Raw genomic sequence first — 14,977 nt, 5'->3', positions numbered from 1 at the left:
GTGGGAAGTTCACCGGGGAAGTAACACTGGCGACATCAAGTGGTGAGTAGGCGTCAGTGATAAAGGTGTAAAGTCTAATGTGGAAAAGATACTACGCTGCAAAATCCACAAATGACAAAACTAAACAACAATTTAGACCACAAATTTATTCAAAGAGAAAAGCAGCCATTAGTGCTACTCATACTAAATTACTGTATGTGTATTTTGTTAGTCATCACTGTCAACCTTTAACTTTACAAGACATAGTGACAGAGCTTGCAGTGAATTCTAGGTATTTCAGTTCTGCCTTGTACAGGTTAATGAGTGAGTGAACAGCACGAATCAGGTCAACCATGGGCCCCTAAAGCAGTGTCCCTCCTTGGAGGCCTCTCCACTTTCACTGTTCTGGGGTCACATTCCAGCATCTCTCTGATCCAGTCGTCGCTCAGCGCTCCCTCTATAAACTCCTCCACACTGATGATGGCTGCAGACGGAACGACAGCACTGGTGTGATTAGCGTTCACAGCAAACAGGCTGTACCTCTGTTACAGGTGTTGTTTCACTGAGCAGGTGGTTTTTAATGCCTGTGGAGCATTTCATTTCATTTCAGGCACATGACTTACAGTAGCGTGACCTGTCTTCATTTCTAATCCTACCTTAGCTTTACTTTTTCACAACATATTAACAGACATTAAATAGTCATTATGTATGAGGTCAATTTGACAGGAAGACCCAATGCAGCGTGACGCTTCTATCCCAAAATAAGACTGCACCGTTATTGTAAGCAGAAGAGGAAAAATCACTTCCTCACCATTATTGTCTTTATCTAATCTCACAAATATCCTGTCGGTGCATTCTTCAGCTGTGAGTGGGTTGGGTGTGGTTAATGCCCCGGCTACGCTCATCTTATAAACCGCCTGTGAACAAAGGGAAATGAACCAGTTGAGTTAAAAGAAGCCGTGTCTCATTGTGAATAATGTGATCATCACATCACAGACACCTGCATTATCTCCAGCATTTCCTCCTTCGTAATGGCTCCATCGCGGTCTTTGTCATAGAGCTTGAACGACCAGCGCAGTTTCTCCACAGCTGAACCTTCAATGAGCATGCTGATGGCCATCACGTACTCTCGGAAATCAACCACCCCATCCTAAAAGAAGAAAATGATTCATCAACACCTTTTTAATTAATGTGCACTGAGGGGAACGGCATTTATAATGTGCTCACCCCATTATTGTCCAGTGTGCGGAATATCTGTTCTGCATACGCTGCAGATTCACTGCCCACCGTTCCATTGCAGAAATGCCGTTGAAATTCATGAAGAGTGATCAGTCCACTTGGACATTCATTAATAAATTTTCTAATAAAAAAACAAAACAAATATTTGGATGACGGATCAATTTAAAACATGCACTGCAAGAAAAAAAAGAATTTAGGTCAACCCATCCTTGTCCTGTGGAGATTAGATGTGTCTAAAAGCTTGTTTACACTGTGGGATCAGAGTGCTAAGATAATTAGGCCAAATGATTAACTCCAGCACGGTGAAGTAAGCAGAGCTCAAAAAGTGCTATTTAATACATTTTGCTACTGAACAGCATCCTTTGCGTCTTCTAGAAATGATCTGGGCGACAAAAAAATCTCCTCAGGAAGTGATGAGCAGTGTCTTGTCATAAAAATGAAACACTGCTAAAATTTAAACTTGAATGAGACACTCAGAAATCATATAGCATTTTAAGAATACACCCCTTCGTGTGCCAAGTACTGAAGTCAAATGAGAAACCTACATACCTGAACCACTCGTACAGCTGTGTAACGTAGCACTTTCCTCCAGTACAGGGGAGAGAAGCAGCTTGGCCCATTCTGTGAAGAAGCCTCAGCTCTGCACTCGTCGCTCACTATATAGACAACCAATCCCAGCTTATATGATGCTTTCTTAATTGCTCCAACCACTATCTTATCACATTTACAAATGAGTCAAAGCTAATCTCCCCAGCAAGGCTGCAAGGGCTTACTTGGGAAATGTAATTAGTCAAAGAGAAGGCTGCAGCTTTTCAATAAACATCAGAGTGTAGTAAACTGCTAATTGAAAATGGGTTCCTGCTTAATAAACTGATATTTTTTAACATGGCGACCTGGGAAGACACCCCAGACATCTTGATAGTATGTAGCAGCAACATTGCAATAAACAAATACAATAAGTGGAGCATTGAAAGGAAACACATATGTACTATAAAACATCAGGAAGAGATACAGTAGAAGCATTAACCACCTCCCTGCTGCCCAATGTGAGCCCAAAGGTTACTGTTCTTCCTCATTGGCGATGGATGAGAATCCCAATGCTTCCCAATAGTAACGATGCAACACAATTTAAAATCAATGGGAGTAAATGATACAAGAGCAGCATGCAGCTACACATAAAGCAGGACACAAATCAAAATATCCCGTTCTCTAGTTTACAAAATCCACTGTTTTATTTCAAACGAAGACAGAAGCAAAAGAGGGGATCTCTTTATCACTTAGTCACCAGTCAAACAAGCTGGAGTGAGCATTCAAGCTCACCGGGGGAATTACAGCTACAACAGTGCAACATTTGAACAACACAAGCACAAAAGAAATACATTTTTCTTTACCTTTTGAAAAGGACCAGCCTGCAGCCATGGCGAAACTCCATAGCTCTGCTAGTTTGGTTAGGTAGTGAGTGCTGAAGTTAATATTTACACCTCCTGTTTCACCTCTCAACAAGCCTCCACTTCAATTGTGACGCTATGCTGTGTCAAGTTTATTCAATGATACGTATAGCCCTCGGTTTAGTATGCAGAGGTGCCAGAAGCAACACAAGTTTATTGTGTGTCTGAGCAGACGTGTCTGAGTTCAACTGCTCCTTCCGCTGGCTCCTCGTTATTCAAGCATTAGGGAGAATAAACAGTACTCTTCCTGATTCACAGCAACTTTTTCTATCCATGAAACATCTCTTGGCCTCCAGGGATAATCCTTAACAGTCCTTATTCGATGCCTGGAACCCATGAGCCAACATACCAATGTGATAAGTGGCACAAACTCTGCACAGCTCCTTATGAAGAGTGATGCAGCTGCTACGTTGTGACTGATTTAGGTCCTAATGCTGATTAAAAAAAAGAGTCAGTCAACATGTACTGATTTCACTGTGCTCCCTGTGAGAGTAACTTCAAATAGAGGTGTGCACCACAGTACTGACTGTTAATAGAATACCTTTATTAAACTGAACATAGCAAAGATTAAAACATATTTTTGCCATCAACAAGGCTTAATCTGCCAAGGTATTTTGTGTCATTTTACATAATTTGCTAACAAAACCATATTTAAATGTACAAGTCTGTTACCACTAATATATAGGTCATTATATGATAGCTATCAGTATTGCAAAATCTAGGATGTGCAAAACAGGGACAATTCAAAACTCAATGGGGCAAATGGAAACAGGATCCATACAACCCAGTGATTCAATATTGTTTTCACCACATACACCACATGCCAGCACTCCATCTGGAGCAACATCGACAAAACACATCGTTCAGACTTCATGGAATGATAGTTCTGCATAGCACAATCCCTTAATGCACCTCTGACCACCAAACGAAACAAATGTCAGTGCATAACAGTACTGGGAGGAGCTAAAGCTATGGCTTACCTGCAGGATTACGTAGCAGACAACGTGTGGAGAACACAGACACATACGGTGGATGAATAAGAAAAAGTCATTAAACCACAGCAATCTGCACTATGCAGGACAGCATGTAAATCTTTAACAGGAGGAAAAAACGCTAGGACAGGTTTTACAGGGCATCTTTGTTTCCATTACTTCCTGAGTTTTCGTATCTACCATCGGACTCAACCTACGTCTAAAATGCTGTTTTGCTTTGCATGACAGGAGTTTGCAAAAAAATAAAATAAACTAAAAAAAAAAAAAAAACCACAAACACCACAAAACTTAGCTACTCTCCAAAACATTTATGAAGAAGAAATGTTAAATGTTTTGAGCTATAGGAGACAAAGTTCAGGGCAGTGTATAGAAATGTACATACTAAAAGTTTAAAATATATTTCCTATGCAAACTATCCCTTTAGGACAGATATGGCCTGAAGACACAGTGTTCGCAATCATAGCAAATGTACACATATACAATATGTTCAAGTCTGTGTACAAGAGAAGTTACTGGACTATTTCCATGAATAATGTTCAGATACTGACAAGAGAAAATCTCTGAGTAGCACATCATAGGGTGACTCTCAAAGTTTAGAGGTTGTGGAAGTGTGGTCCTCCATGGTACACTGGTTACCTACGGTTTGAATCCTGAGGGGCAGGGGGGGTCACAAAGATTGGGACACGTTGTCAAGATGACTTTGTAGTTTGTCATACAGTACCTAATCATATCAGAACCGTGTAAAACCATAAAATCTATTAAGTGCTCATTTTTTGCATCGCTACGCCCAGCCATCATTTAAACATAGTGGAAAGATAAACAGGAGTTCGTCATTTGTGTTCACCAGTTCTTCAATGTGGTGGGGCCTCTTCAGAAAACAGAGGATGATGGTAGATGTAAGGAAAGCAATGAGGAGAAGCGTTTCAGGGCCGGCAGAGCTCTGTAAGGCTTTAGAGGCACATCCTCTTCCTGAAGAAGGAAATCAGATGTCCCTTACTGTCGCCTGAGGCTGCTCCCTCCCACCTGAAGACTACACAGCTTATGTGGGGGGAGAAAAAAAAAGGTAACTAATAAATTAAGGAAACAATTCTGCATCTTGAAGTAACTATTCAAGCCGTTCCTGTCATCAAAATAATAAAAAAAAGGTCCAATTGGTTTTCAGTGTGCCACTACATCACACTGTAACAGCAGATTCTATAAAGACCAGTGCATCTCTTCGAAGTCCACAGCCTCGCCCAAGTTTGTGTCCGTCTCCAGGAGGCTCATGATCACTGCCATGGCTGCTTCATCATTGCTAAGACTATTAAGGCCTGGTCCAACCACGCTGTCCAAATCCAGCTGGGAATTCTCCCCTGTGGTGACATGATATGAATATGAGGTCAACTAACAACTAAATATCAGATCTTTGGACTTTCTTACGCTTATACAACAGAGTAAATTGCCACTGCCACATTTGACAAACTAAAATATGCAAATGTGGGTTAAAGGTGGTTCAAATGCAGATCTGTTTTTCAAACTTTCACCATAGACTGCAAGTAAGTATGACTTTTAAAGAAAGCATACCCATGAGTACGTCCCCTGCTGAGAATGCAGCTCCCTGTGGCTCCTCCTCAGAGCTGGACTTTCCTGGCATCTCTATGTCTGTAGCATCTCCATTTGGCACCTGATGTGGAAAGTTGAATTCAAAATTAAAGCCATTGGAGTTTATGTTCATATTATGCTAGTAATATTGGATCCTGAAGGTGGCTCACTATGATTTCCATGTCTATGAAGTACATATTCATCAGTGACAACATTAAATCCATGTTAGTTCTAATAATTTGGGGAAGTGGGCAGCACAATAAATGTAACGCTGATTGTAATCCACTCGGTAAAAGTAGTTAAAGATTCACAATCACAATTTTACAGACACTGCAAATACTTCAGAGACTCACATTGTTGCTGATTGGATTGAGAGTTAGTGGGGACTTCTCCTGCGGAAAACTAAATGGGCTGCCGTTACCACTGGAAGGTGATGAGTTCATCCTGAAGTGGCACAGAAACAGTCCAGTGTGAAACACTGATTCACGCCTTAAACACCGGACACCCATGTGACTTGTAGCTGTGTTGCGAGGCCCCACCTGTTGAAGTCCAGCAGCTCATTGGCGATCTGGGTCCCTATGCTTGGTGCGTAAATCATGGTTCCAGGTGAGGTGGAGATGCCTGGTATGATTGGAAGGGACTTTTTGGGATCTAATAAGAGAAACAGGTTAAATGTGTAAGAACAACAAAATCATGTACTTTACAGTGTGACATGACTACAGTGTAGTCATCATAATCATTTGACCAATCAATAAGCTTTAACATAGCATTTCAACAGACTGACCTTCAGAAGTCTTGAAATTGCTCAACTGTTCAGACTTGTTTCCAGACCGACTTGCTCTGCTGTGATCATACCTGGTTGTGGGATAGTGTAATAAATTATTAATATTTACCTATCTGAACTATGAAGACACAGAGAAACAGAGAAACTGGGGTATATACTTACGATATGACTGTGTTGGTTGACACAATGTACTCTACTTCTTTGGTCCAGGGATTTACAAAACTAAACCACTGGCTTTGCAGGGTTACAAAAGAGCCGTATTTTGTTTTGAACTTATAGCAGTTTGTCTCTATTTTCTCTTTGCTCCGCAGCACTATGAAGAACAAAAATGATGAGGAGTAAGAGGACAGAAGAGGGTGATACAGTATGAGGCAAATGCATGGCTAACATGTAAATGAGAAATCGATCACCTTTGCAGAAAATGGAAAACAATGAATAGAAAAAGAAAGTTAAAACAAATTGACTCACCTTTTCGATGCCTATCAGCTAAATGTGGCAAATCATCCTGATGGAAGTACTCATAGCACGATGTCCCAAGTAGCTCTTGGGGAAGATACCCAAGAATAGTAGTGGCTCTGCAGAGAACAAAAGCACTGGTCAGAATCTAGCTACAGCGGCGCTTTCATGGTAACAGATTTTCCAGATAGCTGTGGCCTCTTTCAGCAGGATTATAGGCCCTGCCACAAAAACATGCTCCGGGAACAGTTTGAGGAGCTCGACAACAAACAGAGGTTTGGACTTGGCTCCATATTCCCCAAATCTCAATCCAATCGAGCCTCTGTGGGATGTGCTGGAAAAACACATCTGACCCAGAGGCCCCAGCTCTTAAAGGATCTGCTGCAAACATCATGGGTCCAGATACCACAGAACAGCCTCAGTGGCAGGAAAAGGGGCCAAGACAATATTAATGTTATACCTGCATGCATAACTATAACCCACTACCTTTAAGCATCTGTGTATATTATTTCTGTACATGTCAACATAGCCACACACCAGCAAACATCCCACCACCACCTTATTTTAAGCCCTCTCTACCTTTGATCGACAAAAGTGAATTTGCCGTCCATGGCGTAGCGCGTGATGAACTCTGTGGGTTTAACTCGGACTTCTCCGTTAACCTGAGGCGACAGGTGGGAGTGGACACGTCCCACGGCCACCAGGCAGCTGAAGTGGGAGCTGTCCTGCTTGTCCGCCTCCCCTTCCCCCTCTGCTCCCAGCTGACTTGTGGGCCAGCTGCGCATGTAGCCAGTGCAGTGGACTGTGCAGTACTTCTGCGACTCTGTGGGCGCATGCGGACAAAAGCACATGAGCAACGTGACACGTACGAACAAAAGAGGAACACTGTTCTAAATCTGCTCTGTGGTGGATTTACCCTTTTTTTTGGAGGTGCCCGCATGGAATTCCTTTTCCTCCACTTTTACAGAAACTTTGTTGTACTTCATGCGGCAGAAGAACGAGCGCCGCGCACCTGAACACAGACGGGCTGCACCAACTGGGAGGTCGGCCTGGACTTGTAGGCCAGCTGGGGACATGAGGGGAGCATTGAATGCGTGTTTTCATATGACACACACACACAGACACGCGCGCGCACACACACACAGACACGCGCGCACACACACACACAGACACGCGCGCACACACACACACGCACACGCACACACGCGCGCACACACGCACGCACATGCGCACGCACACACGCGCGCGCACACACACACGCGCACACACACACGCGCACACACAGGACTTTACTTTTAGCATCTATTAGCCGTTCACGAGGGTATAATTCAGAAGCTGACAGCTGTTCCTTCACTTTTCCCATGTCCTTAGGGTGTACATAATCAAAGAGGCTCTGCCCAATCAGCTCCGCCTAGGGGAAGGACAAACAGCTTAAAGAAGAAATCTTAACCAGATTTAACACATATAGTAAATCATCAGCTTTACATACTGACGTGTACTGTAGCGTATGCACAACGCACCCAGCATGTAGCTACAGAAGGATGCACGGTTGGTGGGTTCTGCTCTATTAACCTCAGTGCACAAACATGACCCGTGTGGTTCGTGCTGGGTTTTCTCATGAACAATAAGACTGCGGATACATTGACAAGTGTAAAGGAGTTACCCGGCTGTAATTTAATATCTTCGTCACGGACTCTGAGACGAAAACTATTTTCCCACGATCACAACCAACTACAAACAGGAACCCATCAGCGGCCTGCAGGAAAAAAATTGAGGAGAAATGAGGAAGTCAATATGATGACAAGGTAGAAGCAATATTAAGTAACAAACTCCGATTTCGATTACGATTATACTTTCTGCTATATCCATCAGGGCAAGAGAGTCATCCATTGATCCATTGTCCAATAAGCTTATTTTTAGGAAGTCTGTTATGGGGCAAAACGTCACCAGACCAACACAAGGCCACACAGGCAACCATTCACACGCATGGGCAATTTAGCACCTCCAGGTCATTTGGAGGTTTATTTTGTAATAAACAGATTTACAGTAGCCACTATATACTATCATATACTTCATACACTATAGTGTATGAAGACACTATTTCCATCAACCTTGATTTTTACACTGACAAACAGCTTTTAACATTCAGTGATTCATTAAATCCTTGAACTACATGCACTTCGCTTTCTGTCATCTTGAAATTACAACGGTATTTTATTAGAGTGACTGTTAGTTAGTACAACATTTGGTATATTCACCTTGAGGACAAGGTGCTTGAGCTCCTCATCAGGAAGGAACGATGGCTTATAGTTGGCTTCGGAGAAAGAACTTGCTGAACCTACAAACACATATTGCAATAACTATATATTAGGTTACAGTTTCCTGAGAAATCAACAGGTCAAAAATAACTATTTTAGTTCTCAGCGGTTTTAGTACTACCTTCTGATCCAACTAAACTGACTAACGTTTCCCCTGTAACAAAAACATCAGTACACTGTCCCTCATTACCTTTTAGAGATTTGAGGTGCTGCACAGCCATTCGGAGCACAGTAAGTTTATCCAGCTTACGGGACATAGGGTTACAGGTGGGGATCATCGCTGATAGCTTATCAATGAGGTTGTTCATTTTATCCCTTCTCCTCTTCTCAATTTGGCTGTGTGGTTCCCTGCACAAAAAGAAAAGAAGGAAAGGAATTGTTTGAAGGAGTCAAACTAAATGTTTCTTTTCAACTGACATAGCATTTAGGACCGATAATGATATTCTATATTCTGAGAAAGTAGAAATGGACAAAGGAATATAAACTACCTGAAACATTTAATTTTAACGTGTTGGTCCTCTTCATCTGACCTGTGCAGAACAGAAGCATCTTTGTATTGATTTATGTAACAGCATGACAAATGACAAAGCACCTTTACATTATTTTTGAAGATTACTGTTTATTCATCATTTTATTGCTGTATCCAGTACCTGATCTGGTCGTCTTCCATATCAGCGTCAAGAATAGAGGCGGATTTTGAATCCCTAAAAAGGAAACGAATCACTTAATAAACAATCGTTTTTAATTTAAAGATTGTCTTTAAAAAGCCGAAATACTCACTGGTTCTCTATGCTGCCCTTGCGCTTTCGGGGCATCTCCATGTTCAGGGACATGCCACCAGATGAGGATGGGGTCATCAGGCTGGCCAGAGAGACAGAACTGCTTTGGTTTTCCTCAACCAGCACATCTTCTGATACAAGAGAGGCACCAATGAGCTATAGCAGCTCATTTGCATACATATTTGCATCAGTGACAGTTTTTTTTAAGTGAGGAAAAAAAGTTGCCTAAAAATAAAAACACCATGTCACAATATTAGAGATCCTCACAATCAACTTTAACAAGCAAGCTTTAACATTCTGCTCTTCATGGTTCAAAAGTAAAAAATCCGGAACTAATCAATTAATGGCCTAATCCGATGGGTGCACACAAATTAGTTCAGTTACAATGTTGTCATTTAATTGCAGGCGTGTCTAGCAAATACTAAAGCATCAAGGTGCCGGAGAACAACTGCTGCTTTCTCTGCATCCCTTCAACCCATCATCTATCCTGGCAAGACTTACTGGTCTCGAAAGCGGCATGAGAGCGGCCAAACGTGGCCGGTGTCCAGGGTACAGCTCCAAGACCCCGTGACCCAAATAGCCATTGACAGATGATCAACAAACCTCAGTTCTTATGCAGCTCGTCCTGCCTAGATTTGCTGGATTACTAGGTTACAGCGAAGGCAGCGAGATGACGGGATCGCTGACCAAACAGGCCTTCCTGCTGCCAAATCCAACAATCCCTCTGTGCAGCTCACGTTAATTAAGTTACTCCTTCACTCAATGAGTATCTGCTGCACTCAAATAACACTACGCCCTTCACAGCACACCCTTATAATAATTTGTGTAACAGCATCACAGTATAATATACATCATCATCATCAATATACAATCATTTGTAAAAGTCACAAAGAAACAAAAGCACTTTTAGGTCATAATTTGAGACTATGTTTCTGGACAGGAACCACGTTCTGCATACAAAAAAACTAAAACGAGGTGTTGTCATAAAAACTTATTAATTTAAAAAAATGTATGTACAATTATTAACTAACAGGCAAAAAAGTATAAAAAACATATACCAGAATACATGGACCCTAAAATGTAGGAGGTGTTGCTTGACAGTAAAATAATGTTTGGGATCATTTGATCATCGATCTGTCCATGCATTTCTAACTCTGATTAGCTAAACTAGTTACGGAGAATGTTGCTGAACAGGTTCTTCTGATGGTAGACAAGGACCTGAAGCAAAGGTTTGTCAGGTGCATTGTACTGTTGTGCTTCTGTCTTAGTGGCAAACTACTAACAAACATTATTTGTTTTTCATTGCATTAAACTAAAGGTTATTATTTACTGTAGTCTTATCATTTATCATCTATTAATGCCAACGATGCTACAGAGTAGACTGGACAGTGCTGATTAACCTTAATTATATTATACATGTCTGACACACAAATACAAAACTAGTCGAATGTCAATAAGCTGCTGTATTTTTAGGGTCCCCTCAGAATTTTTTCCTGAAACGTTTGGACCGCTTCCTTTCACTAGAGGTCAACATGTGTCGCATTTGTATGTTTTTTACCCCAGCCACCACCAGGACCGCCTCCATCAAAACTCCACATTAAGCCTCTCCCGGTGATCTGCATGCTACGGGCACCACCTGCTCACTCTGTCACACACCTGTAGCCTGAGCCCCATCAGAGTTGCTGCAGGTGAAAGCAGCTGTGATATTACACTGACCTAAATAAGTGAGATGTTTTCTCAAAGGTTGTGAATCACCTTTAGGAGTTGACAGACTCCAGGTGCGAGTCCCATACATTCAGGACTTCAACCATGGCTTATGATGATCAGAGCCTGACTGATGGACCGATCAGCTGAATAGAACTGTTTCTATTGATTATGTGTTGGGTTGACAGAGAGAGAAACATTACTGTGTCTTCCCTGCTAGCAACACGCTAATCTTTGAGCATCACAGCTCAGCTCATCACTACACAGCAGAGCAGTAGCGGACTAATGCAGGCTTATGCCCCTGATACATATTTACTAAAATGAGGGGCAGCTGGAAAATCAAACAACACTCATGGACAAATTAACCAGAGCGGTTCTCAGATAAAAACGTAAATATGCAGACATGAATGCGTTACAGTCAAGACAGACAACAACGAGTTCAGCTTTACAGTATAAAACCCAGCAGAGCAGCTTATGTCCACGTACGGTACCCAGCGTCAGTACCGGCTGGTGCTAGCTACACCCGGGTCAGAGTCCCTGATCGTTGCCGGTGTCCCGGTTCGGGTGTGGGGGCGGCGGACGGCGAAGTCCAGTTTCGGGACCCCGCGCCTTAGATAAACGCCTCAGCTGGCGTCGTGGTTGAGCGTGTAAGTTAGCGTTGTGATCCCGCAGGCCCGCAAACACCAATGCCGCTTTGACGCGTTCGAAGGCTGGACGCAACTCCGCAGAAAACCCTGCACAAGCGACGTATTGTAGCGACACGTTCCGTCTGAAGGATTGTCATCGGCCGTAAGGCGCCGCTGACTGTACTGGCGGACAGTTGCCCGCGGGCGGATAAACAGGCCGTGCTAGCGTTGCTAAGCTAACGTGGTTCAGTCGCTCCCCAACAGCAGCCCCTGCACACAATCCTGACATGTTATATGTCCGCGAACGTGTCTTTGGCGACAACCGAACATAAAACCGTCCGCTGACAAATACCCCCGTCGAGGCGACGAGCACCGCCGCGCGGCGTTGCATAAACACCGTGGCGTCGGACGGAGGGTTTGCTCTACTGATCTAGTGACCTAGTTTTGAATGGCGCAAAGTTGCGGCCAGCAAAACAACTCAACGCGGCGCTCGGCTCCTCTTTCGAGCCCGTCTCCGTCTCCGCCACCGGCACATGGCCACGGTTTACGCCGCTCGCGCGCATTCCCGCATTCACCTGCCGGTCCCTCTGCCGCTGTGTCACCGCCAGCAGCCGACACATTCCTGGCCGACATGGCTGGAGCCGGAGCCGGTGCGCTGGGGCCCAAGACTCCAATGCATGGATGAGGCCGTCGTCTATTCCGACATGGCGCTGTGTGATGGGAGTCGGGCCGCTTGGTCGAAAGCCGAATGAGGGGGGAGAGCGAGGCTCACGCACAACTGCGGCGGTTTGTCCCGGACGAAGAAAAGCCGCGGCGGGGGACGAGCGCGCGACCATTCACAGAAAGCGGCGCGCGCGGTGCAGCTGGTGCTGTACAGTGGGGAGAAGTGGGCTAGAGAAGGCGGAAGACTAGCTCTCCTCCTACCGGCTCACTGGAGCACAGCTCACACGCTCCGTATCAACGCCGTCATGTGCTTGGAATTTGTATTGATATAAAAATAAACAAATAAATAAGCACACGATGTTATGTGATAAATTAATTTCTAATTTCTAATATAAAAATAGATACATGGGGACATTATAAATCTATTCATCTACCGTATCTAACAGGATGTAAACAATAAGATATATACAAATAAAATAAATAGATGTTAAAATAAAAGCATAAAAGTGTATTGCCACTGGATACTGGATGGTTGATGGTGAGACTCAGCCTAAAATGATCTTTACTGATTGCAGGGTATATTTTCAGTGGGATGCTGTCCGTGTAACTAATAACATTGGCCTCTGGAACACAATAATATTTAGTAAATATAAAAACTTGTAATTGACTGTGAAACACTCTAAGCTGTGACTGTTTCACCATCACTATATTGGTGATGAAACAGCTCGACTTTAGGGGTGTTTGAGTAGCTTTAAATAGTCTAAAATGTCACCTGGTGCCAATCATATAGAAAATATGCGTCATTCTTTTAAATGCGTCACAGGAAAACTCAGCTGACAGCTTTACCAGACGTCTGTAGAGGCAGCCCGGCAATGTAACGACAAAGGGGAACAAAGGTTGAACAACAGGTTCTCAGCACACAAGGCTGTGCAGCAGGTCTGCACTGTTAACATGCAGATGATCAGAAAACACAGGCTGATGGTTTGACTGAGCATCAGGTGCAGCTGTGTGAAGTCTGGCTTTCAGCTCAGCCCGATTCACATATATTGTACCGCTGCACTAGTGTAAAGGATAAGGTTGCAAATAATTCTGAGTTGGCTATAGCAGATTTTAATAAATTATAATAAATTTCCAGACGTCAAGTACAGTAACCACAGTAACTACTGTACTTGTCAGTGAGTGTTTTTCGGTGGAAGCCGCACTTCCACAGAAGAGTCTATACCGGAATGCTGTGTGCTTTTCTTTCCGCAGAATGAGGCCAAACGTGTCACTTCCGCATTCAAACACTAGATGGCAGGAAAAACCTTCTTACAAATGAAAAGGCCTTTTTCCCGTCTTTAGCTTTATGTTCAGACATTAATGCAAAAGCCAATAACTTGTGTTCAGACAACTAGTTGATTCAACAATTACATTGCTGTTGTTTAGGCTAATTACACAGTTTTATTAACGGAAGTCATGCAAGTTTATTATACAGCCGTTCTAATTAAAACCTCATACTGTAGATTTATGATAGTCATTAACAATATTTATTATCATTTGTTTATAAATTTTTTAGACTAATTATAATAACCACATTGTCATTCATTTGTAACTACCACTGTAAGACAAAATAATTAAGCTATAGTATTCATTAAGAAAATACTTTTCTTTTTATGTTTTCTGTAATGCAGCTGTAATATTTCCTGTATTATAATATTTCTGTAATATTCCCCTGAACAGCCCTATTTATTTAAAGAGTGTCCTATAGAGACTGAGCCCTCCCTCCAGATGTGGAGCATATAAACAGCTGGAGTACCAACACCACCCTGAGCAGTAACGCAGCCCATCACCTAAACAGGCTCCAGCCCACAGCATCTGCTCCGCCTTTAAATTTTAAAGTCTCAATCACCATGTTTTTCAAATGGTACATATTTAATAATGTACAAAGAAGGAAATTCTCTGCGGAAAATGATGTGTTTCCCCACGCTTGCATAGAAGCATTTTAAAGAATCTCCCATCAGGGTTAGTGCTGCTGCCTGGAAATATGATGTTGTTCCTGCATTAACTATGCAGCGTTATGGCTGCAGTTATTAACGAGCCCTTCGGCATGCAGAAAATGCAACGTGACGGCTCCGTCTTCTGATTAGACCACAGCAGCAGCGCAGCTACTCCCGTCTCTTCTCAATGCAACCCGTCAAGCTCATTCATATTTAATTGTCCATCCAGCGGGCTGCTATCAGGTGAACCCAACTAGATGCGATGGGGGGGTGGGGGCAGTGCCGGGGAGATGACGATGAAGAAGATAATGATGATGTGTTAGGTGAGGGGGCCGGGTTTGGGGAAAGCCAGCTTCACCTGCCCCTCCTCGCCAGGAGTGGATGAGTTGGGAGATGGAGATGAGATCTGAGCAGATCATCCAGAGGCGCAGA

The 14,977-nt window shown here is 43.1% G+C and overlaps 2 protein-coding genes across 3 annotated transcripts; both read right to left on the bottom strand.

The window, feature by feature from the left end:
- Window positions 1-139: 139 nt before the first annotated feature.
- si:ch211-245j22.3 (uncharacterized protein LOC563798 homolog) lies at window positions 140-3,033 on the bottom strand. The gene is made up of 5 exons (XM_029152985.3): window positions 1,768-3,033; window positions 1,207-1,339; window positions 980-1,129; window positions 791-896; window positions 140-463 (listed from the first exon to the last, which is right to left on the bottom strand). The coding sequence occupies exons 1-5, from the start codon at window positions 1,836-1,838 to the stop codon at window positions 327-329; spliced, it is 597 nt and encodes a 198-aa protein (XP_029008818.1). The 5' UTR covers window positions 1,839-3,033; the 3' UTR covers window positions 140-326.
- A 156-nt stretch (window positions 3,034-3,189) lies between these two features.
- On the bottom strand, window positions 3,190-12,837 carry bmal2 (basic helix-loop-helix ARNT like 2). 2 transcript variants are annotated; one of them, XM_029152982.3, is made up of 17 exons: window positions 12,482-12,837; window positions 9,578-9,707; window positions 9,448-9,501; window positions 9,286-9,327; window positions 8,988-9,145; window positions 8,738-8,817; window positions 8,143-8,235; window positions 7,773-7,890; window positions 7,396-7,545; window positions 7,059-7,302; window positions 6,492-6,598; window positions 6,186-6,336; window positions 6,024-6,094; window positions 5,779-5,890; window positions 5,593-5,683; window positions 5,222-5,321; window positions 3,190-5,010 (listed from the first exon to the last, which is right to left on the bottom strand). In XM_029152982.3, the coding sequence occupies exons 1-17, from the start codon at window positions 12,537-12,539 to the stop codon at window positions 4,853-4,855; spliced, it is 1,917 nt and encodes a 638-aa protein (XP_029008815.1). In that variant the 5' UTR covers window positions 12,540-12,837; the 3' UTR covers window positions 3,190-4,852. The 2 variants fall into 2 exon arrangements, with proteins under 2 accessions (XP_029008815.1, XP_029008816.1); XM_029152983.3 differs by having other exon boundaries at window positions 9,578-9,704.
- Between the last annotated feature and the right edge of the window lie 2,140 nt (window positions 12,838-14,977).

Source organism: Betta splendens, chromosome 6 (assembly GCF_900634795.4).
Source record: "Betta splendens chromosome 6, fBetSpl5.4, whole genome shotgun sequence".
Lineage (NCBI taxonomy): Eukaryota > Metazoa > Chordata > Actinopteri > Anabantiformes > Osphronemidae > Betta > Betta splendens.
Note: the sequence above shows the minus strand (reverse complement) of the source record. Positions and strands in the feature narration are given on the sequence as shown.

Bases quoted from the DNA above. Each gene is read 5' to 3' on its own strand.
- si:ch211-245j22.3 (XM_029152985.3), bottom strand. From the start codon at position 1,838: ATGGGCCAAGCTGCTTCTCTCCCCTGTACTGGAGGAAAGTGCTACGTT. The intron at 1,340-1,767 runs GTATGTAGGTTT...TTTTTTTATTAG, and splicing joins CAGCTGTACGAGTGGTTCAG to AAAATTTATTAATGAATGTC. The intron at 464-790 runs GTGAGGAAGTGA...TTCCGTCTGCAG, and splicing joins ATTAGATAAAGACAATAATG to CCATCATCAGTGTGGAGGAG.
- bmal2 (XM_029152982.3), bottom strand. From the start codon at position 12,539: ATGTCGGCCAGGAATGTGTCGGCTGCTGGCGGTGACACAGCGGCAGAG. The intron at 9,708-12,481 runs GTGAATGCGGGA...CTCTTGTATCAG, and splicing joins AGCGGCAGAGGGACCGGCAG to AAGATGTGCTGGTTGAGGAA. The intron at 7,891-8,142 runs GTAACTCCTTTA...TCCTTCCCCTAG, and splicing joins AGATATTAAATTACAGCCGG to GCGGAGCTGATTGGGCAGAG.